Raw genomic sequence first — 17,585 nt, forward strand, 5'->3', positions numbered from 1 at the left:
AAGTGAGAGATAGAGAGCGGCCACAGAATCTTCACTGTAAAAAACAAATGTTTTTATGCTCTTTTAAATTGTTTAAGTTATACAAAGTTTAAATAAGTATTTCAGTCATTTGACTCGAAAAGTTCATTTGATTTAACTAAAAAAATTTAGGCAGCAGGATTTTTTTTCAGTGCTTTAGCGCTGTAAGACAGGAGTGGTTTGCTAAGGGGAACCACATGAAGGCTGAAGCAAACATGTTGCCTGCCTCACATCTGTGTCTGAGGTTTCACCTCTCTGTCATTCTCTCTCTTCCTGCCGAGCTCTGTTCATCTTCTTCAAAAAAAAATACATTTATCTTAATACAGTTCTTCATAGCATCTATCTAGCTATCGACTCTCTTATTTTCTCTCAAAGCTGAAAGGAAAGACCCATTTTAGAGGGATCCCTCATTACTCAGACAACCTGAAAAGGTCTCGAGACACCAACATAATCACTACCGAAAGAGTGAAAGAAAGCAAGCAAGAAAAGTGGGCGATTTATTTCAATATGTCCCATACAGGTTTTCGCTACGTGTTTCCCCTTCAGCAAGTCATTTCTGTGTGTACATGCCTGAAGAACGCAACACTGATATTGTCTTCATCTCCCACACATCTTGTAACTAAAGATCTTTTGCCGCAAATAACTAGTGCTTTTCTTACTTTACCCACAGTCATCTGCATGGTCATCAGCTAACATTAGCATGAATTGCGCTCAAGAGGTTCGCCATGGCTGAATGAGTGAAAGGAGATCCATCTAACCGATCTGAATCCTCAGAAAGTATCAGTGATTCTCAAACTGTGGCCTGTAGGAAATCTTGAAGACTGAGGTGCACACAGAACGCTGAAGACTTAAGATGGACGCCATTACAGGCTACAGCTTCTGCTCTAGAGTAAAGCTAAGAGTTTCAAAGTGAGTGGAAATGACATAGAAAGACGTATTGCATTTGTTTCTTTCATTCTTAAGTTTGCAGGTACAAACCTCCTCCATTTAACGAGGTCCTGTAGGTTTGAAAAGCAAGCATGACTAAATGTCAGTGGAAAGAGCTTTCGAGAGAACCAAAAGATTGCTGACATTTGGACTGGTGCTTACGAAAATGTGTATTTTTAGATTAATGTACAGGAGATTAGATCATATTTTAGACCGTTAAATTTGAAACCTCACTATATAGATGATTATCCTGTTCCATTACGTAACTGTTTACGTCTTTTTTCTTGCGTGTTGTGTATTTCTAGTCCTTCCTTTTAATGTATTTTCACAGAAATGCTTAAAAAACAAATTCATACTCATTTTCAGGAATCCGTGATCTGCTGTGTCATTTCTTATGTCTATTTGCTCTCATTTCATTATTAAGCAACGCTTGTTCCATTGAAAGAAAAATACTAACATTCAGCATAATTTTGTGGCAAACATTTCACAGGTCATGATGTTTATGGTTTTCAAGGTGAATGACTCTACGTGTCTTCTGAGCTTTTTCCACAACAGTAGACAGTAGCCAACCGTGAAAGACACATTTGTTGTTTTCTTTACATTTTCTGTTCCAGAATGAAACAGGATCGGAAAACACTCTGACAAACTGTGTGGTGTGTGTGTGTGGGACAAAACTGAAGTGAGAGGATGAGAAACAGAGAAAAATGTCTGTATGACACACTCTGTGAAAGAGGGAATCCTGCTCTCATTATGAAAATCACTAACATAGTTAGTTCATAACAGCAGAACTCGAACACTAAAATTAAACACAGATACAGTGTGCTGTTGGAATCACCGTTTCACAATCATCGTCAAGTACTACAATCATCAAAATAAAGGCCGCAGCCATAATTAACAACCAAAAAAAGTTTTTGCTTAACTAATAAATAAATTTATATATTTTTTTGTTTAATTCCACATATTTTTAAATCGTTTTGGGCGTTTACAGTCAGAGGGGGAGCATTTTTTACTATATTGAATTCTAGAAAGGTCAGGAGTTCATGTTTGAGGTGATTTAAAATAAACCAATATGAATTATGGCCAACCAATCATGACGTTCACTACATTTATAACATAAAATGATTCTAAAAACTACTTTAGTGATTGACATAAGATGAAGGTCTTAGTGATGGTTCACACAAAACTGAAAATTCTGTCATCATTTTCTCTCATCACTTCACGGTAAAAAATAAATCCGTAAAATTTATGGTAAAAAACGGCAGCTGTGGTTGCCAGTACTTTACCAATAAAAATACGGTATAAACTGTAAAAGCAATTTCTAATTTTTACAGTAAACTACTGTATTTTATTAATTTATAGAGGTAATATGTCTGTATTTTGAATTACCAACATCTACACATCTTTTGTTACACAGTTAGACACGTTAACACAGCCATATGCAGGTGGTGATGAGAAAGTTATATAGTGAACCAATGCTCATCACAATCAACTTTACTTACAGGCAGCAAAGTGTGTCAGTGTCTAGAAGGTGCTCAGTGTCATTTACACAGCTACTAAACACCAGTATGGTAACACGCATAAAATTAAAGTAATGAAATAAACATTGTTTATCAACATTAGATGTAATATAAATCTCTAATGTACAGAACTGATGGGAAACAACTAAAAAGCTTTATAGTAATGTCAACAAAAAGCATAAAAAGTGATGTGCCATACAGGGAATTCTGGGAAAGTCAATTTGCAGTTATTCGCCGCATATATTAAGGAAACATACTGTTAACCAGGTTACGGATTTGTACTGTAGCATTTTTACAGTTTTTTACCGTTGAAATCATGGCCATTTTTTAGTGTTGTTCCAAACATGTTTGAGTTTCTTTCTTCTGTTGAACATAAAATAATAATTAGAAAAACGTTGGAAACAGGTTACCATCGACCTTCATGTGTTCAACAGAAAAAAGAATCATATAAACTGTAAGCACTTAATGGAGTAAACATTTCATTTTTATTTTTGGGTGAACAATCCCTTTAACTCAGATAAATATATAAGAAACAAGTTACACTATTCTGGAGGAAATGACTAGTTCCTCAATGTTTGTGCTTGAGTCTTTTATTTTTGGGTCCAAGCATCTTCTTCTGACTTGCTTAAATGAATGCTGTAGTGCCACTATATTATAAATTAATAATCAGTCGGCGAAATAGCCCAGTGGTTATTGCGCTGACATATAGTGCGGAAGCTCTCCAGGGGTCCTGAGTTCAAATCCTGATATTTACTGATCCTACCCTCCTTCTCTCTCCTACTTCGCTTACTGTCCTGTCAAATGAAGGCAAAAATGCCAAAAATAAATCTTTTAAAAAATTAATTAGTTAATTAAAATTCATTTATTATTTATTGTAGTCGAATTTCTTTTTCATAAGCATAAAACATACATGTCTTATTTGACTAAAATAAAAGTTTAGCTGTGTATCTCTCCCGTGTCACTTGCAAGCTTTTGCTACACACAAAATGTGCGCAAACAACTGATACTATATAGTTTTTAATATTTATGTTCATATAATCATTTTGATACATTTTATTTGTATTATTAATACATTAGTCTAACATTAATTTAGCCATTCCTGGTCGGGCTCCTTTTTGCACTGTTGAATCAAAATCAACACAAAAAGACAACAATACACATTCATGAATATCAGCCAAAGCAGATAGTTGCATATCAGCGGCAAAAATAATCAGAGACTAGTGTCATTGCACGCAAATTTAAAGGCAGATATATAAGTTTGCAGCTTAAGCTGCTTTAATGTATGGCTGTGGAAAATAGAGAAAAAGAACATTTCCTAATTCTCACTCATTTAAAATACTCCCTGCTGGCACTTGAATTTGCAAAGATTGATCATCTCATTATTATAAGCATCTTCGCTGAAGTCGATGTTTTGCACGAGAATAGCTTCAGTATATTTGTTCTTCTACATTAGTTTATCTGCTAATGGGAAAGCAGATATTGCTGCAAAGGAGGCTCTATTTAAACATTTCAGTGTGTCAAATTACAGCTTTGGATCCAAGACCAAAGATCATCCATTATTAAAGTGATAATTCAACCAAAAATGACAACTCTGTCATCATTTTCTCTCCCTTCACCTGTTCAAAACCTGTTTGTGTTTCTTTGACCTGCTAGACAAATGAAGATAATGAAGAATTCATTCATTCATTCATTTTCTTTTAGACTTAGTCCCTTTATTAATCTGGGGTTGCCACAGCGGAATGAACCACCAGATACTGAAGAATGTTGAAAAAACTACAGCCATTGACTACCATAGTATTTTAGTCCCTACTATATGGATGTCAACGGTTGCTTTTTTCCAACTTTCTTCAAACAATATTGTTTTGTGTTGAACAGAAGAAAGAAATCTATAAACGATTAGAACCACTTGAGTGTGAGGAAATGTTTATTACTGGGGTGAATTATCCCTTTAACATGGCAAGTGAAATGAGATAAATAGCATGAAAATATGTTACAAGAAATAAATCTTAGACAAGAAAGTTAGTAAGAAGAATATTCTTTGCAAATTTAAAATCAGGTTGTCTTTACAAGATGTTTAAGTCATATTAGGCATACACATGACTGTTTATTTAAAGTTGAAGATCCTCTATCATGCTTTCCTTCGTGAACTACGATAACAATGACACATTTTAACTCATTGTATTGCTTTAATGTAAAAACAAATAGGTTTTTAATCCTAAATGTGTCACCTCAATATACAGTCGACAACATAATTATTAACCCTGCTGCGGAATTTTAATTCTTTTTCAAAGATTTCCTAAGTGATATTTCACAGCGCAAGGAACTTCTCACAGCGTTTCCTATAATATATTTAATCTGAAACAGTGACATTTCTTTTAGTTTGGCTGGAATAAAAATAATAATTTAAATTAAATGTAAAGACTGCTACGGTCAGTATTATTAGCCCCCTCTGGATACAGAACAAACCACTGTTGTTCAATGACTAATTAATAAACTTTAGTTAAATTAATTAACCTAACCGTGCCAAATACGTAAAGTATTGTATAGTACAGGCCTCATGGCAAGGACAAAAGAAACTACAAATTATTTATTTATTAGTTATTGCTTTTATTTCTGTCTTTTATTTCTGTATTGCTTGGTTTATGATTTTTTTTTTATTCTGTTTTCATCATAAAGGTGGCATTACTGTTGACATGGCAATTAAAAAAGAAATAATAAATTGCATCAGTTTATGACCAGAAGCATTTTGTGTTCATCGTTGTGCTTGTATCACTGAACGAGAACCGTTCCCCAACTGCAGGCCGCTGCGATAAACAATGAACAACTCGGCTGTCATTTTACACTAAGATCATCAATACGGCTCAGTCAACTTTATTTTGCATCACTTTATTTTTAAGGTCAAATGCTTATTTACAAGTTATAGATAAATACACATAGTAATTAGCATTACTTGTGTAATTAAACTGTAACAACCTCACTTTAAAATATGTTCAACCTATAGCTAATTAATAAAATACACATTAATAATATTGTCAAGATTTTTCACCGGGCATCGCAGGCTGAATCTGAGGTCAAAATGTTGATGGGTCAGATTTTCGCATGATGTTTCGGATTATTTGCATATAAATGTAATTATTCTCAGACTGTGGTTTGTGTCAGGACAAAAAAGACCAAATCTTTAGATCTTTCTGATGCATTTTTCTAATGCAGGAGAAGTTTACCGTTGCATAAGTCTAGTGTATTTCTGATGAAGTCCATCATCTTGGAATCATATTTTCAAAATATAAGTAGCCTGACATGAAGATCAATAAAAATAAAAATAAAAAACCTAAAAGGATGCACTCTGTTACAACAGTAATTTTAATAGTTGACATTAAAAAGTAGCAGACCCATCATCTCTTCCATGTTTCGTTTTCTAAGCCAGAAAGGTGATTATGGTGTTTACTGACATTTTCAGGCTTAAAGCTATTTTTAGATAGATAGATAGATAGATAGATAGATAGATAGATAGATAGATAGATAGATAGATAGATAGATAGATAGATAGATAGATAGATAGATAGATAGATAGATAGATAGATAGATAGATAGATAGATAGATAGATAGATAGATAGATAGATAGATAGATAGATAGATAGATAGATGGTGTTGAGTGATGAGATGAGCTTTACTTGTGGTTACTCTGGTTGGACACCTGTGTGAAACTAAGAGGAACTGCTTCAAAAACATACCCCAAAAACATCTTAAGATCAGCTTTAAATGTTACATTTGGCAGACACTCGTCCAAAGCAACTTGCATTTAATCACATTTATTCAAGTTTGTTCATCGGCTGAGAATCAAACCCAAAACATTGCTCTCGCTAACACCATTTTTGAGCTACAGAAATCAGCATTTGGTTTGCAGAAGCCTCTTTAGTAGATATGTCAAATGTGGATATTTTGCATCACTTGCATCTAGAAAAGGCTTTTTTTTATATGTATTTTTTTAGAAAACTGTATATAATACATTTTAATAAAGAATTAATATGAAATTAATTACTACTGATATGCAATTAATATGGATAGATTTTCTTTAGTAAAGCTGGGAGGAGGATGAGGATGGTGTCTATATTAAAATAAATTCTAAAGCGCTTCACAGTCATTGTTTCCTGCACAGACAGTAAATTAATAACAGAAAGATCGGCATCTTAAAAGTGTACGGACCCTTACTTTTTTTTTTACCAATTTATCCCTTAGGCAATATTTGGGTGAAAGACGAATAGAGATTTTGAAATATGAAGACATTAAAAATATTTGAATTTTAACATCTATTTTTGTACGTTGTACTGTATTGTCAAATTTCTTTTAAAGTGAATAAGATGTCAATTAAAATGTCTTTCAGTATAACAATAGATACACAGACAAGAAAAATGTGAGACTAATTAAAAGACTCTTAAAGGTTCAAAACACTGATTAATTGTGATTTTAATCTTTATACTTTCCCATTATCCTTCAAACCACGATATTTAATCCATTTGTCAGCATGGTTTTAAAAATGTTAAATATAATTTAAAATCTAATAAAATTTAGTATGTTTACTTTCAATAGTAATAGTTTTCTGTGTATAGAATTTAATGTAGACGCAAAAATAGGACATCTCATTTTGGCCTCTATACTAGTGTGACTTTATAATCAAAAGTTGTGAATATGTTTAGAGTTATTTACTTTTAACTGATATCTCAAATTGATTTACATGTCGTATATATGTAAAGTCTTTTTAAAAAGCATTCAATTTGACTGCTCAGTGTAATCGTTTGAACATTTAACGTATCACGAAAAGGTTGACACTTTTAAAACGTTGGACCTAAAACCCAAAACTACACAAGAATTGAATACCACTTAAAGTCTTTGACTTAATCTTCAACTAGTTTGCAAGTGTTTGTCTGCAAACAACTTTAATGTCCAGTGCGTACCGAGGCCTTGGCCTACAAAACAGACCAAATAACCAAGTGAAAAGACTTAAAGGTTGGACAACTTATATATGCTACTTATATAAGTCTGTACAGTGAGGTGAATGTTGATTTAAAATTGTAAAATTGTTCTCGTCAACAACAATACAAATAAAAATGAATTGTTCAAATGCATACTGAGAAACACAATCATTCAGGATAATGTCGTGCAGTAAGATAAACTAAATGTTTATATGAAAATAAATTCTGCACTAGTGCACTTTAAAAATGTATTTTCGAATATTTATTCTTGTTATCATCAGATATTAAACCTCTGTTCATTCAGTACTCTGATCACAGACAACACAATTTAGTACATCGGCATCTGAAACTTTTGACCAAAACATTTGCCTTCATGCTTACAGTAATAAAATGGTATAGGCCTTTACATGGCAATACGACTTTATGGATCAAAACAAGCTGCTTGGAAACACAAAAAACGAACAATAAAAACTGAACATCAGAACTGTCGTTTAGTTTAAGTGAGAAATTATCTGAAGAACACCTCTACCCATATGAGAAAAACAGGCATGCGGACTAGCCGGTAACGAAAAAAGTAGCAGTTAGTTAAGCGGTAGCTAATGTTTGTCATCATGACAGAGAGAGAACAATACTTACAGTTATGTAGAGGTGTGTGTTTTCTGTTTAGGGTCTCTCAGCTACACTGACATTTTCTCTCAGACACACTTCGTCAAACATAGAGAGAGAGAGAGAGAGAGAGAGAGAGAGAGAGAGAGAGAGAGAGAGAGAGAGAGAGAGAGAGAGCACAGGAAACTGCGCAGCTCTCTTCATGTGTCTCTTACATCGTTTTAACTTTGACAGTTGATTAATATTAACATCATTAATTTATAATCAGTAATTACAGGTCTCCGTTTACATCAGCGAGCTTTGCATTTAAATAAATGCCTTTGTTTTTAATAACATAATTATTCTGTGCCATTTAGCATCATCTGTATTTTCTTCATAAATCTGCTCTAGTAAAAGGCACAAAGAAACATTTGTTTGGTTTGTTTTGTCGTCTGTGAACATCTGTACATCATGGACACCTGTGAACTAAAAGAGCTCCAGCTGCACCAGTTTATATATCTGCTTATTAAGTGCAAATGTGGAGAAACACACACATGCTGACACGTGTTTACTTTTTATTGATTTATTTATTCAGATTAAAAATATATATCAACATTCTTGATATTCATAAAGTACAGTGATGAAAGTATTTAAATGATAAATCATATTTGGTAAAATATACAAGATTTGTTTGTAAGGTAGAGTAACCATCACGTTCATTACAAGCTGTACAGCATATCAAAGTGCATGTGTTTTTCATAACATCAAGCAAGAACAAATAAGCCTCAGACTACCGGTCAAAAGTTTGGGGTCAGTAAGATTTTTAAATGTTTTAAAATAAGCTTCTCCTGCTCACCAAGGCTGCATTTATTTGATCAAAAACACTGTACAAATTGTACAATTGTGAAATATCATTACGCTCTAAAATAACTGCTCAAAAGTAGTTTATAATTTAATTTAATCACTTATTCCAATGATTTTAAAGATGAGTTTTTATTACTCCAGTCTTCAGAGTGGCATAATCCTTCAGAAATCAATCTAATATGAATTATTATTATCATTAATTATATTATGATTAATAGCAATAAAAGCAATAATGACTGGAGTGACAATTGCATTTGAAACAACATACAATAAGAAAGCAATTATTGAAATTTTTTATAATTTTATATATTTTTAAATTACATTTAATAAATGCCGCCTTGATGTACAGAATAAATTTTTTTTATAAATAATAATAAAATTTAATAAAAAAACTGACCTCAAACTTTTGACTGGTAATGTATCTCATAATTATAGCATTTTAAGAAATACTGGTTAATACAATTTTCTGTTGTGTTTGTTTTTTAAATCTTGTGACAATTTCTCATTCAGAACCATGAAGGAACCTGCAAACTGACAATTATTTCTTTAAATTGTGCTTCTTTCTGTCCTAAATAGTTTTTTGAAGACTTCTTATAATTTATGTCGGTTCAAGTATGGTCATTTTGTCAAATATCAAACCCATGACTTTGATGTTGCTAGAGAACAATGCTCTACTGCTAGAGCACATAATAATACAAAAAAAAATCATTACAATCATTTTTATTTCATATTTTCGGAAAAAGAGTACACTATGGTGAATACAGTTTTACATAATCCTATGTCTTTTTAATGTTGTAATGTGAGGAATATTGTTGTTCCAGATTTACTGTGTCTCATTCATTACTAATTGTCTGGATTATTTTGTTTCTGGAGAACATCAGAACTTTTCCCAAAAACAATCTACCTAATGCACAACACACGTGTATAAGCAAATTCGTTTTTATGGTTCTAATGGTGATGGAGTTTTGCCACGTTGACAAGGTTAGTCATTTGCATAAAACACACCCAAATCATCTTCATATAAGGGCTTTCCGCTCAAAATTTCATTTACAGACTTTCCTCGCTTCCTCAAACATACACCGCTCTCTGCAGACACAATCTTGCCAGATCCTCAAACAGTGCGCCAATCTCAAATCCAATACAAGTAGATTAAAAAATAGTTTAAAAGCTTCTTTTTTTAAATCTACACCTCTTTCTGACCTCTTATTAGCCAGCAGTGCATACTCATATATATCCATTGTTTTTCAGAAAAACTTCAGAAAACTCAAATCTTTTGCTAAATCATATTTTGATCATGAAAAATAATTGTGATTATGCATGCTTGGTGAATGACACTGCGTGATTTAACCAGATTTTTGTCCAAAAGTGTGATTTTTGGTCAATTGTTTTGAATCCAATTCAATTTGACCCCCAGCATAAATCATGAACAGAAATGCAACGCAATATAAGGATTAAAAGCAGAGGCCTGGCATGGCTTGGTGTTTTCAAACATGCTCATATGCATGGTTCAGTCCAGCCGTTCGTGGGTTCCGCTGTTGTCTGGGCGCTGGGAGGGGTCTCTCTCGCTGACACAAGACCACCTCTCTGTCAGACCTAAAAACGACAACAACAACAAAGAGACTGTATGACAACACTGTAGCAGTTACACAAAAGAAGATATTTTGAAGAATGTTGGAAACAGGTAGCCATTGCATTCCATAGTAAAAGAAAAATATGATCTGTGTCAATGGCTACCGGTTTCAAAACATTTTCAAAATATCTTCTTTTGTGTTTAAGAGTAATGAATCTCAAACAAATTTAGAACAAGTTAAAAGTGAGTAAATGATGACAGAATCTACATTTTAGGGTCATTATTATTCTATGATCATATGATATATCAGCTAATAACTTGAGGAGGACTGTAAATATATACAGTTAAAGTCAGAATTATTAGACCCCTTTACATATTTTTTCTTTTTTAAATATTTCCCAAATGATGTTTAACAGAGCAGGGAAATGTTCACAGTATGTCTGATAATATTTTTTCTTCTGGAGAAAGTCTTATTTGTTTTATTTTGGCTAAAATAAAAGCAGTTTAAATTTTTTAAAAAGCATTTTAAGGTCAATATTATTAGCCCCTTTAAGCTACATTTTTTTCGATAGTCTACAGAACAAACCATCATTATACAATAACTTGCCTAATTACCCTAACCTGCCTAGTTAATCTAATTAACCTAGTTAAGCCTTTAAATGTCACTTTAAGCTGTATAGAAGTGTCTTGAAAAATATCTAGTCAAATATCATTTACTGTCATCATGGCAAAGATTAAATAAATCAGTTATTAGAAATGAGTTATTAAAACTATTATTTTTAAAAATGTGTTGAAAAAATCTCTCAGTTAAACAGAAATTGAGGCCTTCAACTGTATATTTTTACAATAATGATTATTTATATATATATATATATATATATATATATATATATATATATATATATATATATATATATATATATATATATATATATACATATATTAATATATACAGGGCGTCACGGTGGCGGAGTGGGTAGCACGATCACCTCACAGCAAGAAGGTTGGTGGTTTGAGCCTTGGCTGGGTCAGTTGGCGTTTCTGTGTGGAGTTTGCATGTTCTCCCCATGTTCACGTGGGTTTTCTCCAGGTGCTCCACTTTTCCCCACCCTCCAAAGACATGTAGTACAGAAGAATAAGCTAAATTGGCCGTAGTGTATGTGTATTAATGCAAGAGTGTGTGGGTGTTTCCCAGTTGCGGCTGGAAGGGCATCCGCTGCGTAAAGCATACGCTGTTTAAGTTGTTAATAAAGGGACTAAGCTGAAAAGAAAACGAATAAATAAATGAATATAAACCATTTCAATGTAGAAATGTCATTGGTCTATGAACATTTCCTGCTTGTTGTCAAAACTACTTCATAACTGTAATAAGAGTCAATTTAATCATAACTTAGCATTATAAGAGCAATCATGACATTATTTATCAATATGTAGATCTTTTTGGATTCTCAAAAGCTACAGAAATTAAATATGTATGACAGGAAATATGTTAGGACGATTGTTGTTGTTTACATCCCTCAAAATGTTTTTTTAAATATTACAATAATTATTTAAAACAAATTCATAAAATAAAAAAAAGATTTTGTTTTACAGCTGATTCGTTTACATTCGTTTGTCCATTATCAGAAAATAGTGTGGTGTAAATGCCAGAGACACACCAATATTACAATTCTGTCTGAAATGGATAACAAGTAAACGGCTAATTTTAAAATTCAGCATTTATAAAAGTAAACAGAGGGTTATATATCAAACTACATAAACATTTTAAACAATCAAGTCTACAAGTTAATTTAGATATAATAACAATAAAAACATTATAAAAAAATAAAGGTAATCTAAACATAAAAATAGGAAAATGAGCTAAAATATTTCATTCCTTCATACTTTTTCTTTTCGGCTTAGTCCCTTTATTAATCTGAGGTCGCCACAGCGGAATGAACCGCCAACTTATCCAGCACATGTTTTACGCAGCGGATGCCCTTCCAGCTGCAACCCATCTCTGGGAAACATCCATACACTCTTATTCCAACTCATACACTACGGACAATTTTAGCCTACCAAATTCACCTGTACCCAGAGGAAACCCACGCAAATGCTGGGAGAACATGCAAACTCCACACAGAAGTGCCAACTGACCCAGCCGAGGCTCAAACCAGCAACCTTCTTGCTATGAGGCGACAGCACTACCTACTGCGCCACCTCGATGCCGCTAAAATATTTAAAGACCCCAAATAAACCAATCCTAATAAAAAGCCAAACAAGGTCAAATAAACAAAACATTAAAGTGTTACAACATTCAAAAAATTAAAAGGATAGTGTATCCATTTCTTTTTTACAAATTCATAAAATCTATCATTATGCCATGATTTACTCACCCTCATTATTTTGCATTTCTTTCTTCTATGGAAGACAAAAGGAGAGATTTTTAAGATTGTTGAGTTCCCCAAAGACTAAAATTAAAAGCTACTTTTTATAAATGACACATTTTTCAAATATTATCTTACATGTGTTTGTTTTTATTAATTTGCAGGTGAACTATCTCTATCTGTAAGGCATAATAAAGCATTACGGTAAGCTTGCCAGTGAGTAAGACTAGCCTTTACCGTATTTACACAGAGTAAAGGAAGAGGATGTGCAGTACCTGTTGCACTGGCAGTAGTCTTTAGCTGTGAGAGGCTGTCGCATGGATCTCAGCTTTCTCACTCTCTTCTACGTAAAGAAAAAGAAACTAAATGAGCCACTTCCTTTCCTGTCGCATGTTATTTTGTTTTTTCTCTCACCTTTTTTTGTTTGTTTTTTTGCCGGGTACAGACAATACCAATGATCACTACCAACAGAGATACTGAAGAGGCTCCTACAGCAATCCAGATCCAAAGTTCAACTCCCAACATACTCGTTGTGAAAAATCCTCCGGCAAGTCCAGAGTTCTGGTTCCTCCTTTTTTTACCATCATTCCCATCTGTTCAGGATTCATTAAAACAGACTGTTTATATGGTATTTTGCTTACATAAAATATTTTTGTTCTCATTGGGATGAAGCTATAGCCAAGTCATTAACTGTTAAATAGTTCTATTTTGCCTGCTTTAACAATAAACCATTAAATACAGCAATAAAATATACCCAATCATTTAAAATGCAACAAGAAAATGTATAAATCAAACATTGTAAATATCAAATAAATAAATATTGAGTGTCCAATATATAATAGCTAATATATACTAAACATAGACCGAGAAAACACAAATAATAATTATAATAATTACATTTATATAGTGCTTTTCTAGACACTCAAAGCGCTTTACAAGTAAGTCTAAATATATGTTTAAACATTCATTTATACACTTTTTTCCTTTTCAAATCTTTTGGTGTTTACAAAGGCTGCATTTATTTAATCAATAATGCAATAATGTCAATATTGTAGAAATGTTATTTAATTTGAATACAGACACTGAAGACTGGGGGAATAATGCTGAAAATTCAGCTTTAACATCACAGGCTTTAAAATATATCCACACAGGAAATAGTTATGTTAAATTGTAATACTATTTCACAATGCTATTGTTTTTATTGTATATAGATGTCTTTCAAAAAACATTTAAATAACTTTTATGTTTCCTAATGCTAGAATTGCCTTGTCACTAACATCAGAGAGTAACTGACAGCATTTTTTACCTGTATCTTGTTGCAAATTCTTAAAAAACAAATTGGTGACAGCAGTTAATTTTCCTCCATGCTCAAACTCCACTTCACACACAAACTTCCCTGCAAAGCTGCTCTGCACCTGAGAGAAGATGTGGAGAAATGACTGTCAACATACAGTAAAATAAAGCTTCTTTACTGGCATCTGTGGTTCTTTGAGGAACCCAGAATGCTTCATCATTTTAGAAGTGTAACATCAAAATATAAATTATTCATGCAAATCAAAATGTACCTTTATCAGAGTGACATTGAAGTTGCTGCCGAGACTTTCAATATTATATTTGACTTCTGATGAATTTACACCATCCCAGCGTAAGCCTTTGCCTGCTGTGTTCTTCAGGGTTGGGAAAGAGACTGTGGGAAGGTGGTCAGCTTTCCATTTCCCCCCCAAAACAAGCTGAGATACAGGATGAGGAAGAAAACAGGGCAGCTCTATGTTGTCCCCTTCAGTAGCAGAAACATTATTGATCTGGTGGTTTGCTGGAGACCCAAACAAATGTCAAAGACAGCATGAAATCTGAATTATTATTATTATAATAAAAGATATTTTATGTTAAATAACAACTGGTGAAGAACACCTACCAACAACAGTCAGCGTAACACTGAGTTTAAGGTCTTTGACCTTACAAGTCCACTTGCCTTCATCACTTGAGGTCACAGATTTCAGGTTAATCTTTTGATTTTTTGCATCATATCTTTGATCATTAGGGGGTCTCAGCCACTCTACTTCAGTGTTTGGATTTCCTTCAATGTTGCAGTGCAGCTCCACATCACTAGACTGAATCAGCACTGGGCCTGGTTTAACAAACACTGACAGAGAAAAACAGAATAAGCACGATAAAAATACAGTATGATTATATAAAACTGACAGCTCTTTCTCACCTGACACAACATGCAGCATGTATTGTTTCCCTGACTGTGTGCAGGAATAAACTCCAGAGTCTCTTGGCTCCAGTCTGGGAACCTTCAGAGTGTCTCCATATAAATTTACTTTGTCCGCAGTGTGTCCAGAACCTTTAAATAATAATTCATTATAGTGGGACTACAAACTTATTCTGTTTTTGTGGCAAAAGGAGAGGAAAGTTATACCCTTGTGTCTTAATCCAGTTTTGCCTATAATGCGGATTAAGAGATTGTTGTTTAACTTCCACTCTATATCACTGTTTTGAGGTGCTCCACACTGCAAAGAAACCTCTTTACCGGCTTCTTTATACAGCTCATCACACACCCCAGATGAAACACTCAGTGCTGATGGAGGATGAAGAGTAAAAAAAAAAAAGCTTAAAGAATGTTAGAGAAAGAATACAGTGCAGAAATGGAAATATGGAAATGGAAAAACTGCACTGTAATATTGTTTTTATTCCTAACAGTCTAATTCTTACCAAGAAGGAGAAAAAAGAGCATGTTGCAGGCAGGTTTTCTAATCCTTTCCCTGAAAATTTAAATAAAAACAAACATTAAAAATTTGTATCAAAATGTCAAGAATTAGAGCATCCGCTGCGTAAAACACGTGCTGGATAAGTTGGCGGTTCATTTCCCTGTGGCGAACCCAGATTAATAAAGGGACTAAGCCGAAAACAAAATGAATGAATCAATGTCAAGAATTATCCATATTAATAAAGAAGTGCATGCTTTGTCACAACTGAGAAAATAAGAGCAAACAGGAAGAAACAACTTACAATGAGCCACAATCATTCTCTTGTTTGCAAATGTTTGGCCTAAAAAAAAATCTCATTTAAAATTAACTTTAAATTTCATCTGAGAACAAAGGCTAAACAAGCTAAACAAGCTTCAAGCTAAACAAAAAAAGATAGCTCCAAATTGTTTGCATGGATAAATTAACAAGATTTAAAAAATTAAATAATGGGGAATTGCTAGGGGAATCAGGCAATTGTGGCAATTGTATGATTTTTAATGGTATTTTCTCTTCTTTTTAATCAAAGCTTATATATATATATATATATATATATATATATATATATATATATATATATATATATATATATATATATATATAAACAATTATCTGCAGAAAGTTTAAAAGATATTAAAGATAAGAATATCTTTAATATCTTTTAAACTATCTGCAGATAATTTCTATTTCAAATTATACAGATGACAATCTACATCATTATACAATCTTTCCAGTTTTTAACATTCTAAAATTATTTATTGTAATCATGTATTATATTTTCTTATTTGCCAATATACATAAATCGATGAAGATACATTTATAAATCTAATAATAAATATATGTATACGTAATTTATGTAACTCGATGCGACAAAAGATTATAATCAAGCATTTTACTTGCAACTTGAGCATGAGAAGAAGTATATTTTCTTAAACGGTTTCGGTGTCGCGATTTAGATATTTATGAAGTATATCCTGCTAAACCAAACATTTATCAAACTTTTTTTTTACTTTCTTAACAACTATTTCGTGCGATTTATAGTAGGCTTTGTATAAGTAGGCTTATATTATATTATATTATATTATATTATATTATATTATATTATATAGTTTTTCGCAGCTGAAAGCTCTCTTAATACTCACGTTTGGATGCAGTTTTATATTTTGTTTACAAGATTCAGAGAGGTTCTGCGCATTTAATCCAACTGACAAGTGTGTGAGACACTGAGAAACCAGACGAGCAAAAAACCTGAACCTGCACGAGAACCTGAAATGAGGCAAGAGAGCGGAAACAAAAAAAATGTTCGGAGAGCAGCAACCAATGTAGAGCAGAAAACGCCTCTCACACGCTGTAGTGTTAGTGGGAAATCCTTCAAATGACTGCTAGATTCAAGAATTTAGCTCCTAAATAGAGTCACCATAACGTCATTTATATAAGCTACATAATAAAAACATTTTTTTTTGTTTATACATTGAAACAACCTTGTGAAGCTTTAGATTCACATAGAAACATTTGTCTCTATTAGCCTACTTAATTTGCCATCGTAGCTTGACAATAGCGATGTGAACTAGCCCAATAAGCTTTACCTTTTAACTTTTAATTAGATGTCAAAGTTCAAGACACTCTTATTTTCATTTTCTTTAAAATACAACGAAACCGCTGCACGCACTGCTGTCACATGAATACCTGCTTTTGATTCTTTAATCTACACAGACAGGCCTACAGAAGGGCTACCTTTAACAAACAAGTTAACTTACCTCATCTGAGGAATTAAACTTAATTAGCCCTTTTTGTAGTTCATGTGAACTTGCTTCATTCGACTAATACTTTTTTAATAAACTACCTAAATTAAGCTGACTTGGTTAAATTAATAAGTGAACATATTTTAAGAACACATCATTTCGATAACATATAGCAGATGGTGATCCAAAAAGTGAATATTTTTGAGCTCCAAATAAGACCACATTTTTAGGTCTAGGTAGATGATTAGATGGCAATTAGGCTAACAACTCCTGAAACT

General features: G+C 32.9%; 2 protein-coding genes across 3 annotated transcripts in view; both read right to left on the bottom strand.

The window, feature by feature from the left end:
* cd4-1 (CD4-1 molecule) overlaps positions 1-8,127 on the bottom strand; it is a 32,605-nt gene extending 24,478 nt beyond the window's left edge. Inside the window, exon 1 of the mRNA XM_056475314.1 lies at positions 8,070-8,127. The gene's annotated coding sequence lies outside the window, so the exon portion shown is untranslated. The remainder of the gene's footprint in view (positions 1-8,069) is intronic.
* Positions 8,128-9,283: 1,156 nt separating this feature from the next.
* LOC130243730 (hemicentin-2-like) lies at positions 9,284-16,871 on the bottom strand. 2 transcript variants are annotated; one of them, XM_056476016.1, is made up of 11 exons: positions 16,708-16,871; positions 15,534-15,583; positions 15,241-15,399; positions 15,034-15,165; positions 14,734-14,961; positions 14,384-14,631; positions 14,125-14,233; positions 13,233-13,411; positions 13,094-13,161; positions 12,828-12,852; positions 10,389-10,475 (listed from the first exon to the last, which is right to left on the bottom strand). In XM_056476016.1, exons 2-11 carry the CDS (start codon positions 15,553-15,555, stop codon positions 10,470-10,472), a joined length of 1,176 nt encoding a protein of 391 aa, XP_056331991.1. In that variant the 5' UTR covers positions 15,556-15,583; positions 16,708-16,871; the 3' UTR covers positions 10,389-10,469. The 2 variants fall into 2 exon arrangements, with proteins under 2 accessions (XP_056331990.1, XP_056331991.1); XM_056476015.1 differs by lacking the exon at positions 12,828-12,852 and having other exon boundaries at positions 9,284-10,475; positions 16,708-16,852.
* Between the last annotated feature and the right edge of the window lie 714 nt (positions 16,872-17,585).

The sequence above is a fragment of the Danio aesculapii genome, chromosome 16, assembly GCF_903798145.1.
Source record: "Danio aesculapii chromosome 16, fDanAes4.1, whole genome shotgun sequence".
Lineage (NCBI taxonomy): Eukaryota > Metazoa > Chordata > Actinopteri > Cypriniformes > Danionidae > Danio > Danio aesculapii.

Excerpts from the sequence above, each read along its gene's own strand:
- LOC130243730 (XM_056476015.1), bottom strand. The coding sequence starts at position 15,555 with ATGCTCTTTTTTCTCCTTCTTG. Across the intron at positions 15,166-15,240 it reads AACTGGATTAAGACACAAGG|GTTCTGGACACACTGCGGAC; the intron begins GTATAACTTTCC and ends TATTATTTAAAG. Across the intron at positions 14,962-15,033 it reads CATGCTGCATGTTGTGTCAG|TGTTTGTTAAACCAGGCCCA; the intron begins GTGAGAAAGAGC and ends TTTCTCTGTCAG.